The sequence below is a fragment of the Cyrtonyx montezumae genome, unplaced genomic scaffold (assembly GCF_038088225.1).
Source record: "Cyrtonyx montezumae isolate F1298 unplaced genomic scaffold, pur_monq_1.0 scaffold_82, whole genome shotgun sequence".
Classification (NCBI taxonomy): Eukaryota; Metazoa; Chordata; class Aves; order Galliformes; family Odontophoridae; genus Cyrtonyx; species Cyrtonyx montezumae.
In genome coordinates, this window is record NW_027072092.1 from 78,458 (window position 1) to 93,087 (window position 14,630).

Genomic DNA, 14,630 nt, shown 5'->3' on the forward strand with positions numbered 1-14,630 from the left:
GGAGGGAAGGAATTGTCTGTTCGTGTCTGCTGCGGAAAAGACAAGGAATAATGGGCTCAGACTGCAGCGAGGGAGATTTTGTCTGGATGGCAAAAGGAACTTTCTAATAATAAGGACTATTAGAGCCGTGCGAGAGACAGCCTGGGGACACAGTGGGATCTCCATCACTGGAGGCTTTTAAGAACAAGGCAGACAAATATCTGCCAGAAGTTACATAGGAATACTTGATCCTGCCTTGGGGCAAGGGATACGTTAAATTACCTCGTACAGTCCCTCCCAGCTCTTCCTTCCTGCGGTTCCATGTTCGCTGTCACCCAAGGCTGTATGCCTTTAAGGGAGAGCCATCTCCCCGAGAAAACAAGCACATCTGTCATCAGAGAAGTGCCGTCATTAGCAGCGCTAATGAGGGCGGCTGTGGAGCGGTGCAGAGGTGAAGCCCTACAAAGCCAGGTGCTGGGGCATAGGATGGATGGGCTCAGCAGGATTGGGATGCAAAAGGTGGTGGAAGGAGAAAGTGGGGTGGGAGCGAGCTGTGGGTGAAGCTCCTGTTGGGTTAGCAAAGTGTTTCGGACAGGGGAAGCACAAAGGCAAGATTTCTTTTCACGTGACCACTCTTGAGGGGCTCGTTTGGCTCTTGCTGCCTTCAATAATGCCATTTCTGAGCTCCAGAGCATCCCAGTGCTACAGGTGAGCTCTGTGCTGGGAGAGGGACCCAGATGTGGGGTGGAGCCACCTGGAAATTGACAGTTCAGAGCTTTAAACCACTCTAACAATGTCAGAATTTCCCCTTTCCAAGATAAGCTTTCCTTACACCACCCTCTCAGGATATATCAAACCACCAAGCCACGCCCCAACGTCCCCCCACCCCCTCCTTCAGCACCCACAGCCCCAGGTTGGGGGGGTGGGGGTGCCTCAGGAGCGTGATGGGAATTAGATACAGGTACCTGGTCACCATGGTAACAATACAGAAGGACAAAAGATGGGGTGCAGACCCCCGCCCGCTGTCACAACTTCCACAGGGGGGTCCTAGAAACCTCAGCACACTTTGTGAGCCCTCAGAAGCAAAGCTGGGAGCAGGGGGGGGGGATGGTGGTGTCTCATTTTAAGAGAGGGAAGGGGGCAAGGGAAGCTTGGGGGGCAGGTGTTCCCATCCCATCCCACCCCATCCCAATGCCCCCTCCCCACAGCAGCCCCACAGCAGCCCTCCAATCAGCACACCCTATAAATCAGCCTCTAGACCCGTTTTATGCTAAACGGCGTAGGACTACAACAGACCCTGGCAAGGCTTCAAATTAAGGCTGCCAATTAACGGTTCTCTTGGGGCTAATTAAATATTACATTCCATGGTATTTCTCCCCTCAATACAATACACCGACCGTTCCCGGCCCCGACACAGTGCAGCTGCATGGGGGCAGGCAGCAGTGACAGCATGGGGGCACACGGGGCCCCCCACCCCCCCACAGCTTTCCCTGTTCCCTCCCCATGTTCCAATATGCGCTGAAGCCGTTGGATTTTGGAGTCAATTGGCCCTGCAGGGGTTTCAGTCGCTGCTTCCCTGAAGGCGAAGGGCGTGCAATTCCTTCTGCTCTTCCCCAGGTGAGAGCAGTTGGAGCCCAGAAGTGATGGGGGAGGGCTGGGCGATGGGTCCCCCTCCCCTGCCCGCAGCAGCAGGTGGCAACGTGCCCTGGGACACAGCTGTGAGGCCAAGCACAAACCGTGCAGGGACACGGGGAGAACCTGGGGGGACTGCCCCACAGCAGCAAAGCCCCTTCCCACCAGGAGATCGGGGCACAGCAAGGTGCCAACGCTCCCCAAGAGCAGCACCTCGAGGCCCCTTTGCAAATAAAATGGAAACCAAGGGAGGAAAGGCTGCGTGGGATCACTCTCAGCTCCCTGCACTGCTGCAGGTGAGGTTTGCAAAGACTGGGACATTCGCGAGAGGCTTGTTTGTTCTGTTTTTTAATTGATCTCAAACGCTGCAATAAGGCTGGACAGCGCGGACCCTACCTGGTGGAGAGCTCTGGAGGAGAATTAGGGTGGGGGAGCTGCTTCTCCAAGCTCCTGTGTTCTCCCCATTCACCTCTGGGGACCAAACCGCACCCCCCTCAACTCCCCCCCCCCCCCCCACCTCCAGATGGGCGCCGGCAGAGGGCAGCAGGTGCAGAGAGCTGCAAAGTCACTGAGAAAATATCAAACCGGGGTGAGGAGGAGGGGGGGGGGGGGGAGGGGGGAATGCAGGAAAAAAAGCAGGGAGACTGATAGATGAGAAAACATCTCTGCTGGTACAGCCGGCCCCCGAGCCCCAGGAGAGCATCAGCTACTGGGCTTCTCCTCCCGTTTCCATGGCAACACAATTTGGTGCTCTTTAGAAGAGCGAGCTCCCCCCATCTTCCCCCCCCCCCCTCCCCCCAGTTAATTTTATTTCGTGTTTTGAAATAAAAGTGAGTGATGCTGCTTTTGTCTCGAGAGCCTCATGGGGGAGAAGAGAGGGCATCAGCCCACCTGAAGGGGCTGCGGAGGGGAAGGGACCCCCTCACCCCCAGATGTGACCTCTGGGAACAGCACTGGGCACACCGTGAGCCCATGGGATGGGGTGGTGAGACACAGGGTGGGCTCATCCCACAGAGGTGGTGGGGTGGAGATGGCTCCCACCCCTGTGCTCTCCCACCCTGGGAGCACTCCAGGACCCACTTCAGCTTGTGGCCTTACACCCACCTCCTCTGCAGGGCAGAGCCAGCACCCAGAACACACAAACATGAGCACCCAGCTCCCACCATACCCCGATGCAAGGACCCAACATGATGCACCCAACACAGCTGGTCTGACGGGGACACCAAGCAGAGCAGTGCAACTGACACAACAGAAGGAAGAGATGGCATCCAGAGGGACAGGGACAGGCTCAAAAAGTGGGCCCGTGTGAACCAAATGTGGTTCATCAAAGCCAAGTGCTGGGACAAGGTTTGAGGTTTCTTCCAATCCGTATCAGTTGGCAATCCTATGATTTTTCAGGTCCATTCCAACCCAGATCACTCAGTGATCCTACAGTCTTTAAGGTCCCTTCCAACCCAAACCATTCAGTGTTCCTGTGATCTTCCAGGTCTCTTCCAACCCAAACCACTCAGTGATCCTATGGTCTTTCAGATCCCTTTCCACCCAAACCCCTCCAGGGACCCTATGATCTTTCAAGTCCCTTCCAACCACAGTCATCCTATGGTTCTGTGATCTTCCAGGTCCCTTCCAACCCAAACCACTCAGGGATCCTTTGATCTCTACAGTTCCTTCCAACTCAAACCTGCTGACAACCCTCTGACCTTTAAGGTCCCTTCCAGCTCAAACCATTCTACAGCTCTACGATCTTCAAGGCCCTGCCACCCCATAATTCCACACTTCCCACCCCATCACCCCCTGTGTGCTCAGCTCCTGGCTGCCACCCGCTCCTTCTGAGCATTCGGGCTAATGAGCGAGCACACATCTGCTGGTTGCTAACAGTTGGGCTGTTTGGGAATGTTTTGATTAAACATTTTTTTTTGTCCTCATAGAAAATTCCAACTGCCTGAGATCAAACTCCTTGGGCTGAAATCATCGGCCCGGGTGCGTTTTCCAGTCGAAGGAGAAGGGCTGAAGAGAAACGTGTTGGAATTTGACCTCCTGTAAACTGCAGTACCTCTTATTCCGTAGTTTAAAGGGGAGGAACGTTAAGAGAGATCGAGGGAAGGTCCTGAAAGCTGAGACCAGAAATGCTTCACGACCAGGACGGCTCTGCAGGGGAAAAAAGAGATCGAGTTTTGCTCTGATCGGGAAAAGGAAAGCACTTCAGGACCTCAGAACTCTCAGCGGATGGGCAGCCCCCCCCCCCCCATACACACACACCCCCTGCGGGAATCCCTCGTGTCCGGGGCCACGGGGACAGAACCGTGGGGAAAGCGAGCAGGAAAAACGATAACGGTGCTAATAACGATGGGGATGATGATGGCGATATTAATAATCCCCGCATTTCTGAGTAGCGACCCCTGCGGGCGCACCCTCCCCCCCAACCCAAACGCAGCGCAGCCCCCGCTGCGGGCGGACATTGCCACCGTGTGGGCACGGCCCGCAAGAACCGCTCCGAAAATCACACATCCCTCCGTCGGGGTCTTCCCGAGGTGGAAAACCCCCTCCCCGAGGCGGAGCCGGGCCGGGACCAACGCCGGAGCTGCGGTGGAGCCGCTGCCACCACTGTCACCTCTGTCACCACGGTCACCTGTGCGGAGGACACGTGTGCGTGCAAACATGTGTGTCTATGCATGCGTGCTCAGGTGTGCTGCCCCACAACACCCCCCCCGGGTGCAGTAGGAGCTCTGCCTTCACCCTTCTGCCCACGCGGTGCCATGGAAACACGCGTGGATGTGGGTGAGGGGGCAGCGCGGGGTTCCCCTCAACAGGGCAAGGAGGAAAGCATCCCTGTGCCCCCAGCACAGTGCAGGGTGGGGGGGGGGGGCATTGCTGCTGGCTCCACGCACTGCCTGAGTGGGATCTCTGCAGTGAGGACGCGTGCAGGGTGAAGGCTACGAGGTGCTCCAGAAACTCGGGGGTTTTGGGCCTCGTGAAGGCGGAGCAGGGAATGCCCTGACCCCATCCGCATCCCAGCAACACCTGGGATGGCCCAGAAAATCCCCCCCCCCAGGACATCCAGCACCGGGGTCAGCGCAGCGCTCGGCAGAGGGCGAGGGATGGGGGGAGCAGCACCGGGGGTACTCAGAGGTATTCTGCTCACGTTGTGCCCCCACTCACCCCTCCAGGTCGGGCTGAGCGAGGAGGGAGCGACCTGCGAAGCACCGCTGCCGGCTGTGCAACCAAAGCCAGAGAGTGCCCCGAGGCGGAGCGCTGATGTGACCCCTTCCCTCCCCCACCCCAACTCACTGCCCCGCCCCGGGGGCACCGCTCCAGCAAAATCCACGGGAATCAGCGAGGGAGGTGCGCGGTGTAAAGTGGTGGGGCGTATATTCCAGGAGCCCAACCCCACGCTGATGCTTTTCCACTCAACCCGACGGCAGCTCCTCCTCGCAGCCCTCTGTCGGCGTCTGACCCGACTCCTCTCCATCCGACATCGTTACGCCGCAGTCAATGTCACTTGGAAAGCGCTTTTATAGCTGAAACATCGCTGCACTTAACGTAAACACGGAGTTAGGAGTGCTTGACAGCGGAGGTTGAGCTGATCAGCTCAAATCACTGCAATGTGGCATCGGTTACGAGGATGGGAAGGGCCGTTCCTGCTCTGCGGAGGTGCACACGCGGCACTGCGGGGCTGCGGTCGCCACACCCCGGTGCCGGTGGCCACCCCTTGTATCAGCCCCTGCAGGAGCCAGGGATGGGTTAGGGTCCCCTTCCCCTGGGCCCCCACCCCAACACCGCAGCCCCGGCCCCACCTTCCCCCCCCTCCCAGTCCTCCCCCTTCCGCGGCGGTGGGGTTTGGAGAACCTTTATAAAGATCTCATTGTTGAAAGGCAAAATGGGATCTCCTTTCCTTTTACCTTCCAGGGCAGCCCTAACCCCGCTCCCCTCGTACGAAAACACACAGGAAAGGGGTTTCTTTTCTGCTTGATTAGATTCAAAGGGATCTTTGTCTGGGGGTAGGTAGGGAGAAGCCCTCCCCCTCCTCCCTTTTGACCCTCAGGACTCGGTCTGGTTTTGGTTTAAACTCAGAGAGACAGCGCTGCGCCCGTGGGATGTTATCAATACACATCCTAGGGGATGGAGGGGGGGAAGGGGGGGGCCTCTCTGCTCCCCCCGGATGCAGAGCCCCCCCAGCACCAGGCTGCGAGCACACATCACTGCATGCAGCTGTGCACACCACACATGCAACAGGTTTGTGGTGCAGGAAACGTGTTGCACGCTGTGAGTGTGTGTGCCCCTTTTTTATTTTATTTTATTTTATTTTATTTTATTTTATTTTATTTTATTTTATTTTATTTTATTATTTTAATTCCTGCCCGGATTGTATTTTCTCTCCTTCAAAAACGAGCCGATCCATTTTGTCGCTCCTCTCCTTATCTTTACCAGCAATTCATTTCCAGGAGCCGTGTTCCCTTCTGACAAAGGTTCCAATATTTCAATATTTGAAGGGGGGTGGAAATAAGGCCGGCATTAATTATTCAGCCATTACTCGGGTTATTAGCAGAGCTCGAACGATTTTCTGTCCCAAACTCCCGTGGACGGTTTTTTTCCTCTCTCCTCAGCGGATTTCCCCTCTCAATATAAACTCCTGAATGCCGCAGCAGTGCCCCCTCCCCTCGCCCCCCCCTTCCCCCTTTTGGGTCCCGACCTGCACCCAGGGTCCCATATCCCGAACTCTGCCACGCACGAGGTGGGGGCAGCGGGAGGACATTGTTCGCAGCCCCATTACCAATTGAAAGGGGCTCCTCCCGCCCCCCACTCTTCCCCCCCCCCCGGGCGGCACAGCTGGAGGAGCACAGCTGGAGGAGCACAGCTGCTCCGCTCCGGGTTCACAGAGTTCACCGCGCCGAGATTGGGAGAGATAGAAAGGCGTTGGGGGGGGGGGGGGAAGCTGACACCCGGGGAGCCCTCGTGGGCAGAGCCCACGCACCCCAGGGATGGCAGCCCCCCTCCCCGGGTCGGTCACCCAGCATCACTCGGTGTCCCCCGGTGGGATTTGGGGCTCACACGTGCATGGCTTTCCCCTGCAGCACATCCCAGGGCCGGGAGTCCCACCTGGGCGTACGCGGGTGGGGGAGGGGATGGGATCAGCAGAGAAATACACAGCCGTGCAAATAAAGAGTGGGGTTTACACGCGGGGTGGGAGGGAGAGAGGCAGCACCCTCGCGTGGGTCCCACGTCCTCGGAGCTCCGTGCTGCTAAACGCAGCCTCTCTCACACCTCTCGTCCTCATTGCTGATTGTTCTGCACACAAAGCAGGGAGGGAAACGGCCCCAAACCTGTGGGTTTTAGAGCTGGGGACACAGAGATTCCCTTCTTTTTTTTCTTTTCTCTTTTCTCCCACCCCAAATCAGCGCTGATGGGAAGAGGAGGATCCCCGGCTTTGGGGCTGAGTTTCAAGGGGACGGATTTCAGAGCAGATCCCGTCTGTCGGTGCTCCTTTATGACGTTCCCCTTTTCGTGCCGGATCCCAAATTTCCTACAGTTGTGCGGGGGGGGGGGGGCTGGGGGGGAGGGAGGAGGGGTTTAACAGCTGGAACGAATGGCTAATTGCCAACGGTCGCCCTGGCGGTCGCTGGTATTTCCAGCTGAGATGGATCCCAGTGCGCCAAACTGGAGGAGAAGAATGGCAGTGGGGGGACTGGGGGAAGGTGAACGATCCCGACACCGACCCCGCAGCCCCTCGGCCCGGCCCCAGCAGTTCCCTTTCGACAAAAGGGCAGGAGGATCTTCCCCCCCACACCCCCCGGGGGTTGGGGAGGGGGGAGGATGAGCACGGTTTCCCATATGGTCTCATTGAGGGTCATTTTCTTTCCATTGCTCAATGCATAAACCCCCACCTCTCGAGTCCCGTGAATTGATACGGGACGGGTGAAGTGTGGGGTGGGGAAGGGAAAGGGGCTCCCACCTTCCAGAGAGCTTTGCAGACAATTAAGAAAAAAGAAAAAAAAACCAAACCTATTTCTTTTCTTCCTCCCCTCCCTCCCCCCCCCCCTTTTTTTTTTTTTTTTTGTTCTCTTTTTGGAGGAGGACGATATTGATAACACGGGAGTTAGCCGAGAGCCCCATAACTCACAATAAACCCTTGTCCATTCTCCCCTATTGACTGCGTGTAAACACGGTAAATGAAAGGCCTTTAGTGACACTTAATCCCTCACCCCCCCCTCCCCCCTGCCCGCCCGGAGAGGGGCTTCGCTGCTTTTTTCTCACAGCCTGAGTTGTCACTGAGACCCCCCCCCATCTCTAATTCATCATTAACGCCCTGACACGAAGCTAAATAAAGCCCCCCCCCCCCCCCCCCCCCCCCCACCTTTCTCCATGCCTGTTCCTGCTTTGGGGCACCAGAGAGCCCCGAAAGTGGGGGCTCAGAGCTCTCTCCCCCTACGCCGGTCCCTGCAGATAATTAACGTAATTATTAAATTGCCTTCTTTTAAAAGATAATCATGATAATAGCGGGGTCATTTGGCTGCAATCAGAGCGCTCTCCCCCATCGCAGCCCATCCTGCCCCACGTCTTCCTGCTCTCTGCTGGCGGGGGTGGGAGGGGTGGGGGGGGACACAGGTTAGATTTCGGCTGAATTTCCTTTAGAAATGTGAAATGTTGGTTAAGTGAAAGGCATTTCAACTCGGATCCCTTTCCTCCACGCCAGAACGAGGAAGGGGGGGGGGGGGGGAAATGAAAATAGAAAGAAAGAAAGAAAAGAAAACGCTGCAAATAGGTTTCCAACTGTTCACACCTCCTCCTGCAACGTGGGTTTACCTGTCCGCCCGCGGGAGCGCGGTCAGGGCATGGTTCTGTTAAAGTGGAATCAACGAGCAGCTCTTAATCAGTGCTAATGAGGCTCTGAGCGGGGCTGCCTCTCGCTGTTCCCGTTTTCCACGGCGTGGGTCGGATCTCAGCCTGCCCGGCCCCAAATATCCATCCTCAGTCCCATCCCAACGCGTTGTGCAGACGGGAGCTGCCCCTGAGCTCCGAGTTCTGCCCCACGTTGGGTTTGTGTTCGGCTCTGCGTGTCCCGATGTGCTCCTACGAGGACTACAAACGCACCCAAAGCACTCCCTCGTGTGGGGCACGGCTGCCGAGTAGACAGAAGCAGCTATTGATCCCCCTCCCGAGCACCCCCACCTCCAGGACGGCGGTATATCAGAGCCCCCCCACACACACACACACACACCCCTCTGCACTCACACATGGGGCCGACAGCAGCCGGGTCTGTTAAAAAAAAAAAAAAAGAAAAAAGGAAAAAAAGAGAGAAGGTATTTATTTCTCAGCCTAGATTCCATATTGCACGCAGGAATTAACACTTTCATCGTCATACACTTCACAACAGCTTCAAATAAATAAAGGTACAGTCCATTGAAACAGAACATCCGATGTGTGGCGGGCAAAGGCTCCGTCCCCCCCCCCCCAACAGCTGTACCCTCCACCTCTCCCCCCCCAGGAAGGCAGTCCCTGCACCCGGGGCTGGCACAGAAGCACCAAAACGCGGCATTTTTCATGGGGATTTTCCACCCAGCAACACACAGTGAGAGCAAAGGTCCCTGAAAGCCCCGGGCCGACAGAAACCCCCCCGAGCCGCGGTGATGCAGCACTGCATCGCATCCAAGCTGAGATATTCCTGAGTCTGAAGCACGCTGCTTTTTCAGAAGCAGTGCCCTTTTCCTTAAAGTTTTCCTTTCTTTCTTTTTTTTTTTTTTTTTTTGTCACAAGATCTCCGCATTTTTCTCCTCCCTGGATGAACGTGGGTCAACGGGACCACCACGACCAAAAAAATCAAGCTGTCGGGAAGGCAAACCACGTCGGGATGGTGATGCACGTGAAAACCTCTGCTCCCACCCACAGTGGGTCGCTTGTTGCATCCGGATCGTCCCCTCCTCCCTGGGGTCCGAGCTCTGGGAAAGGCCATTTCGGAGAACGCTTTGGGTTTCCCTTCTTTCTTTTCATCTATTTTTTTTTCCCCCCTACGTACCGCTGCTCCCCTCTCCCATCTCCTGCTGAGTGGAGAGGGATTATTTTACTGCATCGCCCGATTGCTTTGCAATGCGGATAGATTAAGAGAACAACAGACGGAGGGGTTGCTTCCTCTCCGTGCCACGAAGGGGATACTCCCGCAGCTCACGTGTTGAGTTCCGAGGTATCTTCGCGCTGCATTCCCACCTGTGCCGTGCACCGACACCCACCCACCCCGAGGTGCACACCCGAACAGCCGCGGGATGAGGTGACCGCATCCCGAAGAGAAAACGTTCCTGAGTTATTTGGTGTCCCCCCCCCCCTCCCACAAACACACCCCGCTCTCTGCTGCTGCTTTTTTCCCATATCTTTTTTTTCACCCGGCTCCTTTGTCCTCCCGCTCCCAGCTCTCCATCCCCATCGCGGCCTCTTTTTTTGTTAATTACTATTACGCTTTTTCCTTTCCGAAAAATTGTAGTTTTAACCCGAACTGGAGGTGGGGGGGTGTGGGGGGTGGGGAAGGGCGATGCGAGCGGCCGTATCCCGGCCGCGTCGGAGCGCGGTGTGCGGGGCCGGAGCCGAAGGAAATCGCGATCCACGAGAAATCCCCTTCTGCTCCGCGCGAGAGGAACGGGGATGGGGGTGGGGGGTACGACGGAGGGCGGGGGGGGGTTGGGGGGTGTAAACAAACCAACAAACCCGCTCCAAACCCAGCTAAAATGAACACCGCTTTTAGCAACGATTCGCCGTCTCCAATGTAAACAGCGCTTAACAGAGACAAAATACGTTTGACGTTAAAAATGCCTTTTTTTTTTTTTCTTTCGGTGTTTTTGTTTTTTTTTTGTAAACTCGTTGACGGAATTTAAAACCCCCCCCAACCCCACCCCACATCCCCCCCCTCGCCCCACTCCCACCCCAAAAAAAAGAAGGAAAAAGAAAAAAAAAAAAAAAAAGAAAAAGGAAAAGAAAGGAGCGGGGCCGTGCCGGCTCCGGGTGGTTTCTGTGATGTTCTCCCTTCCTCATCCTCTCCCCAATCTCGTTCCCTTTCTCCGGGCAGAGCTCTGCGATGGGGTCTGAGCCGTGGGGTCGGGGGACGGCTCCCACCCCGGCCCGGGGCCGCGAATGGAAAGGAAGCAGAGCCCCCCCGCCCTCCTTCCCCCCACCCCCGCCCCGTAAAGCCGCATCTTTCGGGTCCGCTCAGCGTTCCCCAAACGAGAGGGCTTCACGGGGCCGCCGGTCCAAAGGGCCGTCGCAAAAACGCTGCTTCGCGAGGAAAGTTAAAGCGGGGTTTGATTTCCTCTGCACAGAGCGAAGCATTCCCTCCGCATTCCTCCCCGCATTCCACCCCGGAGCTCGGGAAGGATCAAATTGTCCATCTGTGCGCTATTGCTAATGCTCCTGGATCCGATTTCTCGTGCCCGTAAAGCTTTTACAGGCCTGCTACCTTCGGGCTGTCGGAGCGGGTTGTTATCCAGCAAACAACCCACGGCTTTTCCTTTCCTTTTTCCTTTTTTTTTTTTTTTAATACACACGCAGCAGTCTCAAATCACTTCCTCCCAAAGCCTCCTGTTTTCTTTCAGCAAACAGAATTTCCTGCTCTTTTTAAAGTTCGCGTTTTCTTCCCGTCTCTTAAGCAGACAGAAAACATTACGTCGATGTTAACGCGGAGATTTGGGATCTCCGCCGCGGGTTTCGCTGGGACGGAGCGGGGCCGAACCGCGCGTTTCTGCTGCGTGACATCATTAGTTCTCTCTGCGTGTGATTATTATTGGTTTAATCCAATGCATTTATGGAGGAAAAGGGAGAAATCGGATCTATTCTTTCCTCGTTTCTATTTTTTGGTTTTGTTTTTTTTGGCATATAGAGGTGGGGCGGCGGTTGGGGAAAAGAGGGGGGGGAGGGGGGGAATGCTGCGGGCCGGGACCCCCCCCCCCCCCCCGCTCCCTCAGCCGGAGCCGCCGTTCTGCCCCAAAGCCCCGGGGTGGAGAGGAAGGGGGGGGAGGGGGGGGGTCGGCTCTGAGCGCGTTTAACCTCCACGAAACCAACGCCGGAGCGCGACAACCCCGTGGACAACGGAACCGACCCGAGGGGGGAGCACCCCTCCCTCCGCCCCCCTCCCCCGGCCCCGCTCAGCCCCGCTCCGTGCCCCCTCCCCCCACATCCCCCCGCCCCGACCCCGCTCCCCGCCCGCATCTGCTGCGCGCAACCTTTCGTGCGGGGCCGTCCGCTGTCCTTAGAGATCCTCCAAGCTATAGCCCCGGAATTTGAGGCTGGGGGGCACCGGGATGGCGTTGCCCCCCACGTGCCAGCTCCACAGCGGGTGGGTTTTGGAGAGGGCCCAGGAGTTTTTGCCCCCCAGGGAGGAGGCAGGGCACAGGTCCCCGTCTTCCCCCACGACCAGGGAGGGAATACACGGGAAGTTGCCCATGAGGCTGAAGGAATTCCGAGGCGGGGTTGGCCCGGCGCTGCCGAGGCGTTTGCAATGAGTGTTTCCCTTTTTGGCATTCCTCCTTTGAGTCTTTTGTGGCCTCCCTTTGGAGGAGCTCTGTTGCCTTTCTGCCTCAGCGCCTCTGGCAAGGCGTCTGCGCTTGGCATTCCTTTCCGAGCCATTGCCTCTCAAAGCTTTGTTTGACAAGGTGCCGGGGCTCTCTGCTCTTTTGGAGCCGGGGGATTTGAGCTCTGCAGCTTTGCAGGGCTCCGTCCTCCCTCCGTGCCGCAAACTTTTGCCGTCCACGTTGAAGCCTTTGGCGTAACACCACAGCTTGGACTGCCGGATCAGGCGGTCGAAGTGCTCCCGCCGGGGCTCCGCCGCTTCCCCGGGGGGGTCCGGGTCGAGACCCCCCGCCAGCGCCGGGGATGGGGCCGGGGGCTCCGGGGGCGGCCCTTGGGAAGCCGCCGGCCCGGCTGCGGCTCCGCTCTGCCTCTCCGCTCGGTCGCAGGGGCCTAACGAGGCTCTATTGTTCGAGGCATCTTTGTGCAAATCCTTCCCTTTGGCGCAGGGCTCCGCGCCCCCAAAGCCGCCCTCCTTTTGTGGCAGGTCCCCCCCAGGGGTGATGCTCGGGGAGGGAGGGGGAGAGGAGGAGGAGGAGGAGGAGGAGGAGGAGGAAGAGGAGGAGGAAGGGGAAGCCTCCTGCTCCGCGTACGGCTCCGGCTGTGCCCCCGAGCCCAGGGCCGGAGCCGGGCTCAAACTTTCCGAAGTTGACGCTCGCAAAGTCCTGGCCCAGAGCTGCTGCGAGAGGAAGAGGAGGTCGGGTTCGGCCCGCAGCGCTTTGCCCGCGCCCGGGGGGGGCTCCGAGGGCCGTTCGTCGCCGAGGGTCTCCCGGGGGGGCTGCGGCTGGAAGCGGGGCAGAGCCGCCTGCCTGTACCGGGTGCTCTGCACCGAGTCCCCGCTGCACAGCGAGCTGCTCTCCGACTCCGAGGAGCTGCCCTCCTCGCTGCTGCACGACGTGTCCCCTTCCTCCTCCTCCTCCTCCTCCTCCTCCTCCTCAGACGAGTCGCTGGAGGTGGCGGGGCTGGACCCCCCGAAGTCCAGGCTGGAGTCCGAGTCGCTGGAGTACCCGGCGGAGGTTCCCTGCCGCTTGCAGCCGGGGAAAGCGGACGAGCGGCTTTTCCTCCCCCCCGCGGGGCCCTTCTCGGCCGGGAAGAGCCCTTTGGCGCAGCGGGGGCCGAGGCCGGGGGGGGGGGCGGAGGGGGCGGCGGGGTGCAGCAGCGCCAGGTCCCGGGGGTACGCTCCCAGGGCCCCCGCCAGCAGCCCCCCACGCTCGGGCAGCTCGCAGCCCCTTCGGCCCCGCGGGGCCCTCTCGAGGCCGGGGCAGCCCCGGGGGAAGGGCTGCGGGAGGAGAGCGGAGGGCGGCGGGCGCGGCTTGAGGCCGGGGGGCAGTTTGGGGCGGGAGGGGGTCGGGGCCGAGCAGCAGCCGCCGGCTCTGTAGGGCGGCAGCAGCTGGGGCCGGGGGCAGGCGAAGAGCTCCCCGGGGTCCGGCAGCAGCAGCTGCTCCCTCCTCTTGCTCTTCCTTTTCCTCTTCCTCCGCCGGGGGCTGAGGCTCTTGCAGGAGGTGCACAGAGCCTCCAGGTCCGCCTTGGAGATGAGCGAGCACTTCACGGCGCGGGTGGGAACCGAATTGATGGCTTTGAGGGTGCGGAGCTCCTGGAGATCGCAGCGGCGGCTCTTGATCTTTAAGGTTTCCATCTTCTTGCTGATGGTGGTCCTGGGGATATCCTTGAACAGGTCGCTGAGGACCTGGGCCAGAGCAAACATCTGGGTGCCATTGATCTGTAAGTATCCCAAGTTTATCCCTTCGATTTCTTGATAGCCGGCGTGGAAATGCCCCTGCCCGGCGTCCCCATTGTAATCCATGGTGGCTGGAACAATCCCGAAGGTCCCTTCGCAGGTCAGGAACATTTTGCAAGGAGCGTTTACTTTGTCTCTTTCAAAGGGGGCATTGAAAGTAAGGACATATTTGTTTCCACTCCGTGATCACACATCGCTGCCCCTCCGGAGAGGTGGGGGAGGGGGCAGGGAAAAAAAAGAAAAAAAAGAAAAAAAAAGGAAAAAAACAAAAAAGAAAAAAAAAAGGAGGGGGGGGGGAAAGCCAAAGCAGTCGATCGCCCCTTCAAACGCTCCAGTCAACGGTGTGCAACATCTTCCCAACACCCCGCTCCTCCCGCACCGGAGCCGCACTCCTCGTCTTCCCCCTCCCCAGCATGAAAAAAAGAAGGAAAAAAAAAGAAGTCAAACATCTCGCGTCCTGCAGCTCCCCCAGCCAGGTCCCAGCCCACCTTCCACTCCCAAAATAATCCCTCTGGGGGGCGGGAGGGGGGCGGGAGGTGGGGGGGGGGGATCAACAAGCACAGAGCCCTACGCCGCTCGCAGCCACTCAAGTGTCGGAGCGCACAAAGCTGCTCGGAGGGCCGAGGGTCGGGGTGGGGGGTTGGGGGGGTGGGGGGGCCCCGCTCCGAGCGCTGCCGCCTCCCCGGTTCCGCTCTCCGCGTTCGGTTCGTCCCGGAGCAGCCGGACCCCCCGCGGCCCG

General features: G+C 58.5%; 2 protein-coding genes across 2 annotated transcripts in view; one reads left to right on the top strand and one right to left on the bottom strand.

Moving 5' to 3' along the window:
- RPL19 (ribosomal protein L19) overlaps positions 1-14,630 on the top strand; it is a 203,873-nt gene that overhangs the window by 30,058 nt on the left and 159,185 nt on the right. The gene's annotated exons all lie outside the window — the stretch shown is intronic.
- Positions 9,429-14,093, bottom strand: EPOP (elongin BC and polycomb repressive complex 2 associated protein). The gene is made up of 2 exons (XM_065753793.1): positions 11,811-14,093; positions 9,429-9,545 (listed from the first exon to the last, which is right to left on the bottom strand). Exon 1 carries the CDS (start codon positions 14,000-14,002, stop codon positions 11,837-11,839), a length of 2,166 nt encoding a protein of 721 aa, XP_065609865.1. The 5' UTR covers positions 14,003-14,093; the 3' UTR covers positions 9,429-9,545; positions 11,811-11,836.